We start from the raw sequence: 13,260 nt of genomic DNA, 5'->3' as shown, positions 1-13,260 counted from the left end.
TCTTTTGACAATATATTTTCAATTTATCAACACATTAATGGTTTTAACTATTTTATATGATAAATAAAGTCATAATTTATTTTCTACGAATAAAAAATAAAAATTATAATAATTTATAATGAAATGAAGATAACATATTATATGTTGCATAATTTTTTGATATACTGAAACTTGAATGTCACAAGTTTATAAGTAAACACAATATTTATTAGATTTGCAATTTAATAACAACTGATGTAATATACATACATAGATACATGCGTAGACACAAGTGAACTTTCAACACTATATCGAAATAAGGACACGTGCTAAGAGTGATATTGAAGTTTCACTTATAGTTTAACATTTGAGGTATGCAATACCTCAATCGCTAGTAATTTATGGTGTTTTTTTAATAGTATGTTTGCTTTTTTCAAAAAAGTTTTTCATTTAAAATCTTAGTATAATTTATTTGGTGCAATTAAATTAAAAAAAAATGTAATACACTTTAATAGTGCAAGATAATGTGTAATTTAAAAAGGTAAATATATTTAAAAAATTTATAGATATAAATATTTATAATAAAACAACAAATTTGTTGCATTATATTTTCTGCAATTTATATTATACACTTGTTATTTATCACAAATTGATTTTTAAACAGGTAGATATTTTATAAACTGATATCATTTGATAAACAACTGTTCGATAGAAGCATAAATTGTTCTTGAACAGAACATATTTCATATTATATACAAAAAAGTGTTTATTTTCATTAATTGATTTTAAAAATTTTGAAGTTTGGATTGTTTTGCTCATTATTTTAATAATAATATAAAAAATATATCTACGTTCAATTATAAATTTTTAATTTGCAATAACAAGTTTTTTTTTGTCTCAAAGACTAAGTGATGTTTTTTTTGTCTTATAGACTAAGTAATTTTCTTTTTTGATAACTGCAAGATAACGTTAGTCGATATTATAGAGATAATATACATATAAATATATATATATATATATATATATATATATAGTGATTCAGAATACACATTAAAATGACCAAAGATAATTTTATTTATGTAAATTGTTTACTTTATAATCATGTTTTTTTTAAAAGTTTAAGTTCAGTTCTTAATTATTGTATATAAATTATTACATTAATCATTTTCATGTATAAATAACTTAATTTTAAGATAAAAGTTAAATATTTAAGATTATAATCTTCTATTAATAAAGAAATTATTTTCTTTGTAAATATGAATAATCTTTTAGAACAGTACCAATAACGAGATGTCAATCTTCAATCTCTAAATTTTGTATTCCATGATATGAGTTTAAAAAAATTCGATTTGTTATCAATAATTTTTATTTTAAAAGTTAGATTTAATCTTTTATCTAAAAAATAAATATGATTTTTTATATAATTCTAAAAAATATAGAAAAAAATTAAATAATTCTAAAAGATAAAATAATTAACAATGAATCATATAAATTTTATATAAATGCACAAAATTATAAATTAATTATAAATTATTCGTGAATTTGATAAGAAGTAGTTTTATTTTTTTTTACATTATTTTAAAAATTATATTTATTTTTTAATTATATTTAATTTATATTTTATCAAATGAAATAATTGTAATACATTCGAATCGGTAAAGAGGGAATCTATATTACCAATAAATGTACGAAACAAGACAAATTTTATCAACTAAACTTTGCTACATGTAACGTACGCGGTTTAATAACCGCGTGGGAGGGAGAAGTATGAAGCTTTGTTTCACCACAGAAATACAGCAGTACAGCAACGCGCCTCTGTATGTGATCAAGGAGTGTCTGCTGACGACCTCCGTCTTTACTTTTATGGTGTTATCCTCTCATTGTAAACTTTGTATACATTTCATGACGTGTTATATCTATCAGTATAAGAATTGTGACATAAAATATAAAATTAAATGAAGTGTTTCTATCAAGGATTAATTATCTATTTTTTTAACAATTAAGTGCGTGGTATATAATTAGTAATAATTTTATTGATATGTACTTTTTAACATATTATTAAAGTAATTTATTGATTGTTTTACTTTATGAAAAAAATTTCTGTTGCAAGAATTTTTTTATTAAAAAGTATTAAATATCATCATATTCCAAAAAATTAGTATTAAATTTCCAGTATATATCTACAAAAAAAACTGATTTATTTTGTATATACTCTGATCTCAGAGACACGCGTTAATAATACATCAGCAGCTGATAATAAAATGAGTGTAGCGATATGGATGTATTAAGAAGCTTAATATTTCAAATTTTGGCATGTGAAAACTATAATATAATTGTGTTTCTCAACTTTCATAAATTATGTATAAGTACAAATAAATTTAATTGTAACATTATAAAAAATGTACCTTAAATCTTTAAAAGTATTTATTTAAAATTTTTTATACATTTTACATTTTTCTTTAACTTTTTCTTTAATTGTTTTTTTATCAAAATATGGTATTGAATAATTGTTTTATTACTGATTCATATTATATATTTCGTTATTTGCAATTCAAATTATTGAGAATACCAATAAGTGTTACCAACAACTTTTTAATTATTTGTTGCTTTTTAAGCTATATACGTTTAATATACCAATAGTCATCTATAATGATATTTAGTATCAATAAAAGTGCAATTAGAATGTAATATTTTGTCGATTAAATATGAAATGATTTGTTGCTTTATGTGTATAAAGTTTCATGAATATTCACGGATGTTGTGACTATTACGAAATGCAATCAATTTTTCCAGACTTTATATCAATGTATAATGTCTCATTTTTTTTTGTGAATTGTTTATTGTGTTCTCATATGTGTTTTATTGTGCTTAGTGTTGATAAATTGCGTCGGCCATTAAGAAAGGAAAAGAAAGCATCATAGTGAAAAGTCGTCGAATGTGAGTATCCAAGAAAGACGTAGACGAAGAAAATGGGCACGAAAGTACTCATCGAGATGCAACAACAACTAAGGCAAGTTGTATCTAGATCCGATACTGCACCGACCAGTACAAAGAAATTAGAAGACTTAATGGATATCCATAACTCAATATTTCTAGTCTTTGAGGATATTACATATAGTGCGAGACCATGGATTCTTTCTAGAAGTAAGTTTTTTTTATTAAAAATTAAATAAAATCAAATTAAATAATTTTTTTTCGTATAATAAATTTATAGTAAATTTCATAAAAAATTTTCAATATTGAAAAAGAAAAAGATTAAATATAAATAGAAATTAGTGTCTTATTTATAAAAATTCTTGTCATATGATATATAACATAGTATTTCATCATTTATTTAATCCAAAGTATAATTTCAATTATTTAATAATAAAAAATACTAAAATTTAATTGCATATATGTATGTCATAACAAAATCAATATTATGTCTATTTATAATATAAAATTTTTATAATTTAACGGAATTTATAAGTATAATTAATTTAGTATTGGAATAATAGTTTTTTAAAATTAGTTAATTTTAGTATCCATTAATCTAAAAAAAAATAACCGCTTTTAGTTAACATGAATGAATTGTATTAAATTTTGTACAATTCGTTCGAGTTGTTGATAATTATGGAAATTTCTATAGTCGTAAAGCGTGTTATTACACGTGATTTGTACATATATATTGTATTGTATGTGTATTGTTATCAATGTTACAAATACACATAAGAAGTGTTATAATGAATATTATTCAAATTATAATGAGATATTAATGTTGTTCTTTAAAAAGTTTGTTTAAAAGTTCTGCAAAAGTATTTTTAAATTTTATAATTAGTTTTTTAAAATAAAAATAATTTTTAACTTTTAATTATAAATTTCAATTCAATTTCCATTCAGTAATCTTTTATTTCAATCTCTAATCTAACTAACAAACAAAAAATTTAAAAAACAAATAGTTATGATAAATCTAATAATCTATAATCTGATACATGTAAGGCGAAACATTAATTTACTTTATTTACATAATGCAATTATAATAATATACAAAAATTACAATCAATTTGAATAATAAATGCTTATAATGAAGAATACGAAAAAAAATTAAAAGCAAATGATAATAATGTCAAATTATAAAATTTATTATATTATTTAATTTAATTTCTTATATTTGCTCTTTTCATGATAAATAATTTTAATAAATAGATATAATTTATAATACTTTTAAAATAAAAAAAGAAATAATAATAATATATTTTATAAATAATAATTATATATTTTATAAATAGAATAATATAAATAATATTTTAAACATATTTTATAATGAATGTATTGTTATAAATTAATTGTTGAAGTAATAATATAATAAAAGTTTTTTCTTCCCTTTGAATGCTTAAGAATTCATTTCAGAGCGTACAAATATAGATTGTAAGCACACTCGGAACCCTCTCCTACATGTTATGTGTACGTGAGCGACATGTGTGCCGTCCAATCGTTCTTATGAGTTTATTAACCCTGAAATAGTTAATAAACAGAAACGACACAAAAGATGATAGAATAATAAATATCATTGATGGTGTCTTCAAAAAGAACAAGAAGAGAAAGAGCCAACTCGTCTGTGACAAATTCAATAAGATCTTCGTTACATTACGGTTAATGATATAAAGAGCATCTTTCATTTTTCTCGTTATAGTTTTTTAATACAATAAAGCTTATATTAATATATCATTTTATTAAAAAAATAATTTATTAATATTATTAGAAAATTATATATATTACTATTACTCTTATAATATACTCGCCGTTATACCTTCTTTTTTATTTCAAACCATTCCGTCGATTTTACTTACTTTCTAATGAAAACGATTAGTGTTCATATTTGTAAATATTAAAAAATATAATATTGTACAGATTTTATATGATATAAAAAAAAAGAAGAACGAAGTTTTTTCTATTAAAAAGTAGAAATTATCATTTGTTTATTATTAATAATTAATAATTTACATAAATAAGCAATTTATTTTTTGATATGCAAATTATATATTTATTGATATGCAAATTAATTTGTATTGAATAGATCTTAACTTTTTGTATCATTGATTCACAAATATATATTTTTGAAACAACATGAAAGAAATGCGCGCGCATGCATATATATATATATTATAAAGTGAAAGTATGAAATATATGTATAGTAGTCGTAAAAAATGTTATAGCAGATTATAAATAAAATTTTTTTTTCTTTTTTTTCTTCTTATTCTTGTTAAAATATTTTATTTATTTATAATGTAAGTTATATAATAAAACAAAAAAATAAAATTAATTTTTATCTATTCTTTCTTTATGTAGCCATTCATATATTTAATAAAAATTGAAATTGATTATTAAAAAAATTAGATTTGAAAAAATAATTATTCAATGTATGTGTATTAGTTGATAAATAATATTTTATAGATTTTTATTAATGTATTATTCATATCAATATGTTATTATTTAAATTATTTATTACTTATTTATTATTCATATATTTATTATTTTCAATGATATTGTGTTATTTTTAATCACTTAACAATTTATATTTTTTTAGAAAAAATTTACATTAATGTTTGTTTCAGGAAAGACTGAATTATTAAAAAATGTGAGTGGCGAATTCAGAGCCGGCGAACTCACAGCGATTATGGGATTATCTGGTGCTGGAAAATCCACATTGATGGATGTTTTGACAGGTTTTACGTTAGTAGATTTCTTGCAATTTTTTTTACTTATAATTATTTTCTTTTATTTTTTAAAATTTATTTTTAATAAAAATATTTTATATATAATAATTTAAATAATTTAAATAAAATAAATAATGTAAATAACTGTAAATAATTTGTTTAATTTAAAATTAAAATAAAAAAAATTTAGTTCTAGCATTAATATTTATAGAAAAATTTTTGATAAGTTAATTTGATACTTTATAATCTTCATCAACATAATATCACTAGAGAATCGTATATATATCTATATTTTATTATTAAATTTATTCTTTAATAAAGTATCACGGTATTCTTTATTTTTTATATACATATATTATATATATATATATATATTTTAATTAATTCATAAAATTATTTAGAAAATTTAATATGTAGTGTCCTCTGGTGTTACTCTGTAATACTATTATTTATCTGAAATTTTTTATATTAAAGATAATTTTGATGTTATCTTTACACATGATTATATATGAACAAATTTTTATGTAATTAAATGAATTTAAAATGTTGGTTGTTAATATATTTTAGAATATTAATTATATAATAAATCTACTTTAAATAATTTTGCTGCATATTTTTTTACTAGCATCGATATCATTGACATTAGACTGTACGTTATGAACATTTGGTATAATGTTACGTTGGCACAATTATTATATTATGCGTCATTATCACATTGCACTAGTTTTAGTAACGTGAAATAATTGCCAATTGTAAAACTTGAATACTCGTATACTCTGTAGAAACATTCTATTTTCAGAAGATCTCGAAATATTAAATTAAATCATTGATTTATAACTATGTTTTTTAATTATGTTATTTTATAAAGTAAATAATTGCATATATAATTTTATATTAACTGTTATGACTTTACATCAAAATGAAAAAATTATTTGAATGTTTATATATAATATAAAAAATATATTTTTTTTATTATAAAATTAAAAATATTAAATTCACACATACATAATATTTCAATATTTTCAAAAAGTTTTTTTTTTTAATTTATTTATAATTATTAATTATTTTTATTTATTTTTATATACGTCAATTATTCACATTTATTAATATAATAAAAAATAATTTGAAATACTAAATTGTATGAAAATGTGTTAATATAATAATGTTGGAAATTTAATCAGCCACATTATATTGTTTCATTATTCGATCAAACACGATCTATATTTCCGTTCAATGTATCGAAGTTCAATTGCAATGTTCATTAGTAGTAATACATTTATCAGCGATAAACTTACCAAAGAAGTCATTTACTTCGTAAAAGAATGATAAATATTGCAGTTAGCAATATATTTCAGTTCTATGAACAAGAAATGTTGTTTATATATTTTTTTCTTTCTATTACCATAAAAACTTATAAAAAATGGAATTTATATTATATAAAAGAAATGATAATTATTTTTATATTTATTATTTTTATATTTTTATATTATTTTTGTTTATATATTTTTTATATATTTTTATTAAAAATATATATTATTTTTTATATTATATTATTATATCATTTGTTCAAACCATAATACTTAATAGAAAATTCAAATGATATCATTCTTAAATCATAATAGATCGAATACATTATTTAATAACGTATTTATCTCTTTGCTATTTATTTATGTCATTATTTATGTAATTTCAATAATATAATTTATTATTTTCAATAATATAATTTCAATAATAAAATAATAAATTAAAATAATAATAAAATAATATTCTATAATTCTATAATATAATAGCAATATATTATTATTTTTTATAAATAAAAAAATCATCTTAAACATCATTTTGATAAAAAATAATCAAAAATTTAATTGTAGAAATTATAGAATTAATTAGATTTTACAATTTATATTTTCGTTGTTTTTAATTAAAAATATATATCGTTTCACATAATTCATATGTCAGATATTTGTGTAATATATATATTCACAATCTATCTGATATTTTAAATAGATTAATTAACTAGTGTTATTAAATTGCCATTTTATATTAACGTTGCGCTTTACTGGACCACATAAAATAAATTATTGGCCATAATTATTCCATAATTATATTATTTTGAATTAATTTTTTATCATAAGAAAAAAGAAGGAAAAAATTAAACAAATGATAAAAACTGCGTAAGAAATTATCAAACTTAAAATGAATGATTTTGGATTTATTTACAGAACGGCTGGCGTAACTGGGAATATAATGGTCAATTCAAAAACTAGGAATCTCAATGAATTTCGAAGATTGTCTGCATATATAATGCAAAATGACAATTTACAGCCACTGTTGACCGTGCAAGAAGCAATGAACGTTGCCGCAGAGCTAAAACTTACTACAAGTCACCAGCAAAAAAAACAAAAGGTATCTTCATTCATCAATAATTAAATTATCTTCATAATTATTTATTATTTATTTATTTATATATTATAGTAAAAAATATAATTAAAGAACTATATTTAGTTATAGTTTCACAATATCGAAAATAATTGAAAAATTATTTAATGAAATAACTATTGTTTATAGCTTTTTTGTAATTGAGTGGGCATTCAAAATCAAAATACTTTTTACTATTAAGAAATTTTGTTATTTTGTTTTTTAAGATTAAATTTTTTTAAAGAATTTTTCTTTATTTAAACTTTTAAAAAACAAAAATTTATTGATTTTTTCTTTAGATATGATTTATATTTAACTTCTATGAATTCAAATAAAATTGAAATTTAAAAAAACCTTACACTTAAAAAAAAATTAAATGTAAAAGTTAAAAGTAAAAAAAAAGTTGAATGATTTTCGTTTTACTTAATAAAACTTTATATTTGAAAAAGTCAAATGAATTAAATTTTATATCAGATATATTTATCTATCTTTTGTTAATTGATAGTTTTTTTAAAATAAACATATTTTCAGATCGATCAGATTTTGGTTACAATGAGTCTCGATACATGTCGTCATACACGAACAGGACAACTCAGCGGCGGAGAAAGAAAAAGATTAGCTATTGCCTTAGAATTAATCAATAGTCCACCAATTCTATTTCTCGATGAACCTACTAGGTATATATATAAGTACATCCATCTAATTAATATTAAATTTTAATATTAAATTTTAGAATTATTTAAAAAAAAATATTAAAAATAGCGATTATATAAATCAATATTTATTATAGCGGACTCGATAGTGTTACCTCAAAATATTGCATAACATTATTAAAACAGTTAGCAAAGGCAGGACAAACAGTGATTTGCTCTATTCATCAGCCTAGTGCTTCGCTTTTAAACATGATCGATCATCTTTATGTGGTGGCAGACGGAAATTGTGTTTATAGTGGTAGCACGCAGAATTTAGTGCCTTATTTGAGCAGCCTCGGTTTGCAATGTCCAACTCATTATAATCCGGCTGATTATCGTAAGTAAATGGAAAACTGATTATACTTAAACATTGTGTCATTTCCTTCATCATATTGATATATTGTCTATAATGATATGTACAAATAAAGTAAAGATAATATTGTCTTTTAAAAAGAAAAGAAAACGTTACAAAAGAAAGAAATGTGAATTATTTCTACGATATGATATATATATTGAAAACAAATATTCTATATAGTCATATATATATATATATATATATATATATATATATGTATACAAAAATTTTTGAATTATAAGAAAGTTATTATAAAATATTCATTAGCGTTTTTTTTAAATTAATGTAAAAAATTAATAATAATTAAATTCAAATATGTTTAAAAAAATATATTTTTGTAGTAAATATGTTTAAAAAAATATATATTTTTGTAGTAATGGAAATTTGTAATGGAGATTATGGCAAATATGTACCAGAAATGATAAATGCTATCGAGAATGGGAAAAATAATGCATGGAGGTCAACCAGCAATGTAACCAATGTCAATCATCAGGAGGAAGTGATTGCTTTGAACGTGACGGCTTCATTTCAAGCACTTCGACAACGATCTCCGGTAGAGATACAGCACGTTCATACTCGACATAAAGGATCTCCTGATTATGCTACTAATTTTTGGAAACAATTAATTATTCTGCTTAAAAGAAATGCAATCAGACTTTCAAGAGATAAGGTAATAGATATCTTGTATTTGGAATAAAAAATTTATTTAAATTTTATAATTTAAATTTCTATAACTTTATAATTAACATTTCTATAACTTTAAATTATATCATTATAAAAAAATTTATATAGTTCAAGTTATATAGTTCAAATTGCAATTGTAAAATACAAAGGAACTGATATGTTTATTAAGATATTTATAGATTCATTTTATTTTGATCTCTATTTATTGATATGTGTGCAGACGAGTCGCATATGAATAAAAATAGATGCACGACTGGTCGGTGACGCCTTCGTATATTCGATACGGAAATGTACAATAATAATAAAACCAGCTCCATTTGTGAGATTCATAGATTACTGAGACGACATTTATTAGATGATAAGACTTGTAAAAGGGTCCGTTATAATATTACTTTCTTTAAGTTGAATTATATAATTTGATTACAATGTTTCAATCAAATTTAAAAAAAATTGTAATTGAAATAATGTAAAAAAATCTTGAATTATATATTATATAATTATATAATTCAAGAAATTGAAATAAGTAATTAACAATTATATAGAAATATGATATAAGGAAAATTTATGATCAATAACAAGTAATATAAACCAAGGTATGATTGACCTTGACCAAAGTATGATGTATCAAATAATTCTACGTGCGTGCGTGCGAGAGAGAGAGAGAGAGAGAGAGAGAGAGAGAGAGAGAGAGAGAGAGAGAGAGAAATCGGATACGTTTATAATAAAACAATTTATAATTTTTAACAAATATTTCAGTATTCATCAAAAAATGTCCAATAAAGATTCTACGATTCTTTAACATAAAATCAACTTTTATCATTTACAAACATTTAATATCGTGTTTCTTCAACGTATTGAATGTAAACAAAGGGATTCATTCAGAAGTAAGTACAAAGTCGCACAAAATTATTACTAACAACAGAAATCACTTCATAAATTCAAAAAAAAAGTAAAAATCATTGGTCAAAAATCATAAGGTCACATATTTCAAATGTGCATATTTCCACATTCGAATAATAAACAGACATTGTTAAAACAAATAATTCAAAAATAATGCTTTCTACATTCAATAAATAAAGAAATATTGAAAATTTTTATTTCATTTGTATTTATGAAACTGATATTAATATTAATATTAATAATCTTGTGTTGACAATCTTAGTTAATATAATCAATTCTTTTGTTTATATACATTCAATATATTGTCAAAAAATTCACTCACGATATTGAATGTTCTTAAATGATAAAACTTGTCAAAAGTTAAAAAAATGTCAAAAGTATGATGTTAATTGTAGAACTTATGTTAACTGTTATATTATGTTAACGATATTTTTTTTATTTTTTGGTATTATAAAAAAACTTTAGTTAAAAAGTCTTAGATTTTTTTTTAATATCTTGAAATATCTTTTGTATATCTAAGAAAATAAGACAAATTTAAGTCTTGATCTTTTTTTTGTAGGTATTAACATTTACTCGACTTTCGATGCATTTTATAATTGCTCTGATCGTTGGCGTGATTTATTTTAAAGTTGGTCAAGATGCTGTATATGTATTGGATAATTTCAATCTTTTATTTTTCAATATAATGTTTCTAATGTTCAGTGCATTTAGTGCAACGGTAACAACGTGTAAGTAATTTAAGTAATTATTGTTTAGATTAGATAATAACAAATTATAATATCATATTATTATAGTTCCCTCGGAGCTACCAATCATTATGAGAGAACATTTTAATCGTTGGTATAAGTTACATTCTTTTTATCTTGCTAACAAATTAGCTGATATTCCTATTCAATTCACAGCCATTTCTTTGTATATTCTCATTGTATATTATATGAGTGATCAATTATTAGAACTTCAACGATTTTGTCTTTACACGCTGATGTGTTTCGCTGTTAGTATAGTTGCGCAAACGTTTGGTCTTTTAATTGGAACAGGAATGAAAGTACAGGTTCGTATAAAAATATATTTCTTTAAAGTTATTTATTTGTTATATTTTATTTCAATATTTGTTTTAGCATGGTATGATATTTGGACCACTTACAATTCTTCCGTTTTTAATATTTAGTGGATTCTTTGTTCAATTCAGAGATGCCCATCCATATTTAAGATGGTTATTCCATTTATCGTTTCTTAAATATGGTTTCGAGGGTGTAATGATTGCTATTTATGGGTAAAATAGTTTTTATAATAAAATACACTATTAATTAATTAATTTAATTTTTTAATATGCATACTATTGTAATACAATATTTTTATGTAATTTTAGTTATGACAGACCAAAACTTTCTTGTTCGGATGTCTATTGCCATTTTGCAATACCAGAAACACTCTTGAATGCTGTAGACATGAAACAAGCTAATTACTGGTTTTGTTTAATCGTGTTGGTCGCTTTATATGTTATGTTAGACATAGGAACGTACACATTATTGAAATTAAAGTTAGAAAAACGTGTATGAAAAAAAAAAAGATTTAAATTATAAATATCAATGAAACGTTTTTTTTTACAATCGTACTGTGTTCAGTGTAAATAGAACAATATATATATACGAATTATTATTGAAGACTGATTTGCTTTTAAAATTTCTATAAAATTCTATAAAAAAAGAAAAAATTTATAAAAAGTATTTACTAAAAAAAAAAAATTAAATTTGCATTTAATGAAATTTTTATTATGAAAAAGAAAAGAATAGATTATTTATATAGCATAATTATGTACAAATGATTTTTTTGAAATGCGTATCGTAATAAAAATAGCAATTCTGTTATCATAAGATATTAATTATCATAAATCAACGATATCTTTTTAGTACTATATTTCGAATATGATAACAGCAAATTTTTTCTATAAATTATTTTTGTTTAGAATATAAAATACAGTTTAGAATATAATATATATAGATAATATCTATTAATAAATTAATTTTTCGTATATTTCATGTTCATTTCATATTCATAAATCTACGATGTATGAATATGAATAAAGAAAAAATAAAAATTTTATGTAATATTATTATAAGTAAAAAAATTAATATGTATTTTTCATAAAAATATAATATTAAAGAATTAAGTATGTTTCTTTATTTTTAATTTATATTTAAATTTACATTATTTAACTATTAAATAACTAATTTTTGATTTTCAAAATTTTGCTGATAAATTAAAAAAAATTTTTTTAAAATTTAATATTTAAAAATTTTTTATTTCAATATAAAATTTAAAAAATTTGTTTATAAAAAAGAATTATTCAAAAAAGTTTTATAAAAAAGTTTTATAAAAGTTTTATAAAAAAAAATGATCTTTTATAAAATTTTATAATACTAATATCGTAATATAAATATTATTTTAATGAATTGAAAATTAAATATTCTGATAATTTAAAATATCTTATGACTTAAATGATTTAAAATAAAATTAAGATTATTTTAATTTAAAA

The 13,260-nt window shown here is 20.7% G+C and overlaps 1 protein-coding gene across 2 annotated transcripts; it reads left to right on the top strand.

Annotated features, from left to right (window-relative positions):
• Positions 1-300: 300 nt before the first annotated feature.
• Positions 301-12,293, top strand: LOC108001802 (ATP-binding cassette sub-family G member 4-like). Of its 2 annotated transcripts, none has more exons than XM_017063007.3 (11): positions 301-520; positions 2,852-3,123; positions 5,574-5,691; positions 7,898-8,081; positions 8,625-8,770; positions 8,884-9,122; positions 9,515-9,810; positions 11,284-11,452; positions 11,519-11,775; positions 11,843-11,997; positions 12,094-12,293. In XM_017063007.3, exons 2-11 carry the CDS (start codon positions 2,949-2,951, stop codon positions 12,281-12,283), a joined length of 1,929 nt encoding a protein of 642 aa, XP_016918496.1. In that variant the 5' UTR covers positions 301-520; positions 2,852-2,948; the 3' UTR covers positions 12,284-12,293. The 2 variants fall into 2 exon arrangements, with proteins under 2 accessions (XP_016918496.1, XP_016918495.1); XM_017063006.3 differs by lacking the exon at positions 301-520 and adding an exon at positions 1,760-1,982.
• The last annotated feature ends 967 nt before the right edge of the window (positions 12,294-13,260 follow it).

The sequence above is a fragment of the Apis cerana genome, linkage group LG1 (assembly GCF_029169275.1).
Source record: "Apis cerana isolate GH-2021 linkage group LG1, AcerK_1.0, whole genome shotgun sequence".
In the NCBI taxonomy this organism is placed as follows: domain Eukaryota; kingdom Metazoa; phylum Arthropoda; class Insecta; order Hymenoptera; family Apidae; genus Apis; species Apis cerana.
The sequence above is the reverse complement of the archived record's forward strand: the minus strand, read 5'-3'. Positions and strand labels throughout refer to the sequence as shown.

Excerpts from the sequence above, each read along its gene's own strand:
- LOC108001802 (XM_017063007.3), top strand. The coding sequence starts at position 2,949 with ATGGGCACGAAAGTACTCATCGAGATGCAACAACAACTAAGGCAAGTT. Across the intron at positions 11,453-11,518 it reads TAGTGCAACGGTAACAACGT|TTCCCTCGGAGCTACCAATC; the intron begins GTAAGTAATTTA and ends ATATTATTATAG. Across the intron at positions 11,998-12,093 it reads GTAATGATTGCTATTTATGG|TTATGACAGACCAAAACTTT; the intron begins GTAAAATAGTTT and ends ATGTAATTTTAG.